We start from the raw sequence: 5,000 nt of genomic DNA on the forward strand, positions 1-5,000 counted from the left end.
GCTTTGAATCTTTATCTGAGAGACCACGATTAGTAATGACATTGATAAGGTTACCAGGATTGTACCACATCTGAAATCCTTCTTAAGATTTAATGACATCACTAATACAACCATTTCATGTAACAGTGTAAGAGATAAGAAGTCAGTCTTCGTAAACTTTCTGATTTAAAAAAAACTAACTAATATGATATACATATAGAACACCATGTATATGAATCGAAAGATTTATTTAAAAATTATCTATCCGATGAGATATTTAACCCACGCAAATAATCGTTAAATAAAAGGAAGGGAGGAAAAAATTCAGCCATTCTCGTAACATTTAACGGTATAAATATTCATGTGAGGAGGGTATCGATGAATTTAAAAAATGTCAATCACAATTGTAAAAGGCGATTCTTTATACACACGCAAGCGTCTGACAGTCCGTGTCATTTTCAGCAATGCGATATCAACTCGAATGCAGTTTATGATTAACGGAAAAGAGGCGGGGCTTATCTCAAGAGGAGCGCGCTATTGGTCGAGAGGGTATGAATATTTATGTTTTTTCAGTACTTGATCCAAATGTTTAAACTCTCTGTATAAGATTTATATAATTGTGTATACACGCGGTATTGTGTTTTTAGGATAAAGCCTGCACAATGATGGAATCACCTCTCTCACACAAACTATCTCCGCCGCGAGCCCATACTAGCCCAGGACCCACCCCAGGGACAATCAGCCTGACCCACGGGATGATTGCTACAGTGAATCAACACAACAGCCTCTTGAGCAAACTCCACAAACCAACGACCTATAGTTCTCCCCCTCCCGTGGCCTGCAACCCCGACAATAATGTCTGCAAAGTCATAACGTACCGTGGAGAAAAAGTTGCCGCTTTTACGGTGAATGGTATCGAACTCATCTGCCTCCCCCAGGCATTTGAACTTTTTCTGAAACATTTGGTAGGGGGCCTACATACCGTGTATACAAAGTTGAAGAGACTGGACATCACCCCAGTGGTTTGCAATGTGGAACAAGTTCGAATCCTCCGTGGACTCGGAGCAATTCAACCGGGGGTCAACAGATGTAAACTCATCTCCTGCAAAGAATTCGACGTTTTGTACGATGATTGTACCAACTCAAGGTAGGTCGTGTTTTTTGCTTATTTTTTCTCTTTCTCTATATAACTTTTCTTTTCTTTTAATTATTCGTTAATGACTACATCTAACCGTGTGACCGATTCATTGTTGGGCAAGTTGCTGTATTTAATTTAAAGTGTGTCTTTAAATCTTGAGATATATATCGTCGTAACGCCAATTCTTTGGAACATCATTTGTACAAATATTGCCCACTGGTCCGAGATCAATTATACAAACATGCATTAAAATAAATTGATATATGGACCAAAAAAGAAAGAAAAGCCATTTACGATTTTAGAATTCCTGTGTTTGTATTTTTTCTATTCCAATGTCTTCAATCAATGCAGCTCTTTACTTTATTGGATTCAAACAAACTTTTGAAAAAGAGCTGAGTGACAATAACTTTGTAACTTTTTGTTTTGTTAAATCAATTCCCCTTTTGATGTTTGGTTGATTAGCGTGCCCTGCTATCACTGCAACAATTACTAACCACTGACATCGATTTACTTAAAACTTCCCAAGATCAATTGTTATCATTCTGAACTATGACCCGATATAGATCGAAAGAGAAAAGAAAAATTGAAAAAAAAAATCACAAATCAAACAAACTTTCTTCATATGTAATAATTCTACTAAAAATTGCGCGAAGTAATAACATTTGTGTGAAGTGCAAATACTCCGAATAATTCTCAAAGTAAAGATTTTTAAATATTCATCAGTTATCCCGTGTACGCGTGTATATGTATCTCAAATTTATTCATTTATATGCTTATAAATGCCACATCGCGTCAAGATATACACTTGTGAGTTGGCAATTAACAATTAATTAACAATGTCCGACTGCCTAATACATGTCAGGGAGAAATTCTTTTATTATTTAAATGAGGGGGATTATTGGTTATTTAATATGCGAATTGTTTTATCTCGATCTGCCATACCCCCGTGTCATTAGTCCCCTCAACTCCGACCAGGGCCTCGGACAAATGTGACGGGGATCGTAAAACGAACCCAGTCCCTGATAAGATACCACTAATTCGCGTAAAACCCTAACAAAGCAATGCAATAAAGCAATCCGATAAAAATGCCGCATAAGTAATAATTACCCAGATAAGAAATCGACAACTATATGATTATTTGTTCTTGAAGTGATAAGGTTTTAATTGTTATCGTGGTCGGTGCTAGGGCAGAGAAAAGAACCGCGTTCGCAGAAGTGCAAATGTGTTTCAGATTCATTGATAAAAATAAAGAGAAAATTTCAATTTCGCTATCAGAATTGGCCAGTAATTTTTAAATTTATTCAAATTAAACAGGCATGTGATATTGTAGTGATTGTGCTATCAATAAGTCTTCGTAGCGAGAACAGCTGGAAGTGTTAAAGAGATATGCATTGTGTTGCCTAATAAAATATGTACGCATTACAAAAATTGATTATTAAATGCATTGTTTTTCCACTTTAATACATGCAGATACCCAAGGAGTATTTGCGAAATACAGCTAATTACATGGACCGACAAACTGTGCACATTTATTTTTTCTAAGAATAGATGCTGTCGTCTTACAGAGAAAACAAAACTGATATTAATTTCAAAAGTTGTTTGCATAAAACGCGTTGTTGCAACAAAGTAACATGAGTGAAAATGAAAACTGACATTAATGAAACACATTAGGTGGTTAAATTACCTTTATTCAAACAATATTATCTTTCAATCAATATCTGTGAATTTATCATATTTTGTATTTTCTTATATCGATTCAAATGCAACATTTTAAACTGAATAAACAACAACACAGCGATACTTTAATTTTTATTTCATTTAACCCTGCACTTCATTTAATATTAACATATTGTTTATAAATTCATTTAATTTAATATATTGTTTATATAATGCATAAAACAGCAATGCTTTAATTTTTATTTCTTTAAACACTCCAGTGCATTTAATATAAGTATATTGCGTATATATTACCGGGACGGTTTTTAAAATAAAAGTTATTATTCATTATCTTTTGAACATCAATAATCACAAAATCAAAAATCCAATTCCATCACAATAAACTCGATGTGAATTATTTTTTGCATTTTCAAATATGTGAATTTCACACATTTTAAGTGCATTTTGAATGTGCTATTTAAGATAGAAAATTGAAAAAAGAGATATATTTGTATGTTGGGAGAACAAAGAGCATTGTATACAATTCATAAATACAAATACATGTAACATTTGTTCGTGGCTTGCTAAGAATTTGATATCAAGTTAGGTTCTATTATCCGGCGGGTTGTTGCAAGAAAACAAGTTCTTTTGACCACAAAATAAACGAGTTGTGATGAAAGGGGAAGTTACTCAACGAACCGGAGACCAAAGCAGTGCGAAAAGGAAACGGAGGTCTGTAAGATAATGCGACAGAAGAAAACATTTATTTATACGCCTTCCCAGGACGGATACGCTTTCCTAATGCTTTGCGCTGTATTTAGGAAATGTTGTATTGCATGAAGTTCTGACGAGATTAGAAATGAATAAGTCGATTTATCATCTTTTTTCTGTTTGAAACTAAAACAGAGGAATTTGTTTTATTATTTCTAAAAAAAAAAAATGTTAGCATGGTATAAGGAAGAACACCCTTTAATATATAATATATCCATTTTTCCATTGGTTGTGACTGAAATAGCGCTAGCAGATGCAACATTTTTTCATTAATGTAGACAAAATTACTTTAGTAATGTATGCAATGTGAATATTTTTTTATCAGTTTCGATCGTAAACTATTTAAAGAAAGATTTAAATTCAAAAGTAGATCTGAAAACTCTCTGTAATACGAGTTACATATGAAAATTATGTTCTTTGCTTGAATTCAAAATGGTATATTTTTATGAAAATAACTTCGCCCCTCGAGCTAGTTTCATATTTCATCTTATCGTAGTCGATTTATCTTATATTTTAGTCTATTAAATCCAAAACTTTGTAAAATTTATGTCTCAATAACTAAAAAACTGTTCTTCCACTTCCAAAATCCAGGGATCGTATTATTAGAGCCATTGCTTTCGCAGCATTAGCTATTTTTTTTTTTTTTTTGGACAAGTGGGCACTTTATCATGAATATTAAAATTACTTTTGTACATGCATAGGTTAAACATGATTGCTTTTGGTATCTTAATATTCTAAAATTACAAAAGTAAGAGATTATACTTATGATTCAGAGTTTGTTTAAGGGTTATTTTTTGTATATTTTTTTTTAATCAATATGGGAGATAATTGTATACTATTAGGCCGTATTATAAATGTCGGGATCGGAGTTTAAAAATTAAAAATGAAAGTAGACAGGCGGGGAAGATCGAAGGCGCGGTGTGGAAAAGAAAGGTTTTTAAAAAGTAATTTTAAGAACTTTATTGAAAGGTTTTTAAGATCGTATTAATGGTATTGATTAATGTCATTGATAGAGATTGCGCAGATGTTAATGAACATAACCAATGGTATATATTATGGATTTAGAATTTTTAACACTTCTTTGTAATAATGAAATGTACAAGTTCTATAGTTAAAAGTAAGTAGATAAGACCCATGCAATATTAAATTACAAAACAAATAACCTGTTCGTTTATAGTAAATGAAAATTTACTTAAATATATATATTTGTAAGACTGAAATGTCTTTAATCTCAACAGCATGTTTAACAGAACAAGAGAATGTAAATATTTTATAGATTTGGAAGTAAGTAAAATACAAACATATTTAGAGTAGGCAGTGTAAATCATTGCAGCTATCACATTTAGGGGGTTAAGTAGGCCACTTACTGTTGTGCTCAACAAATAAACTTTACACAATATGTCATAAATCTAGATTAAAGAGGTGGGCCTGTATTTGGAACCATTAGAGATAAAGA

General features: G+C 32.5%; 1 protein-coding gene across 1 annotated transcript in view; it reads left to right on the forward strand.

The window, feature by feature from the left end:
• The first annotated feature begins 567 nt into the window (after positions 1–567).
• Positions 568–5,000, forward strand: part of LOC105340880 (dachshund homolog 1) — a 33,079-nt gene continuing 28,646 nt past the window's right edge. The window contains exon 1 of the mRNA XM_011447128.4: positions 568–1,126. Within this exon, the coding sequence (XP_011445430.3) occupies positions 642–1,126 (485 nt within the window). The 5' untranslated portion in view covers positions 568–641. The remainder of the gene's footprint in view (positions 1,127–5,000) is intronic.

The sequence above is a fragment of the Magallana gigas genome, chromosome 2, assembly GCF_963853765.1.
Source record: "Magallana gigas chromosome 2, xbMagGiga1.1, whole genome shotgun sequence".
Taxonomy (NCBI): Eukaryota; Metazoa; Mollusca; class Bivalvia; order Ostreida; family Ostreidae; genus Magallana; species Magallana gigas.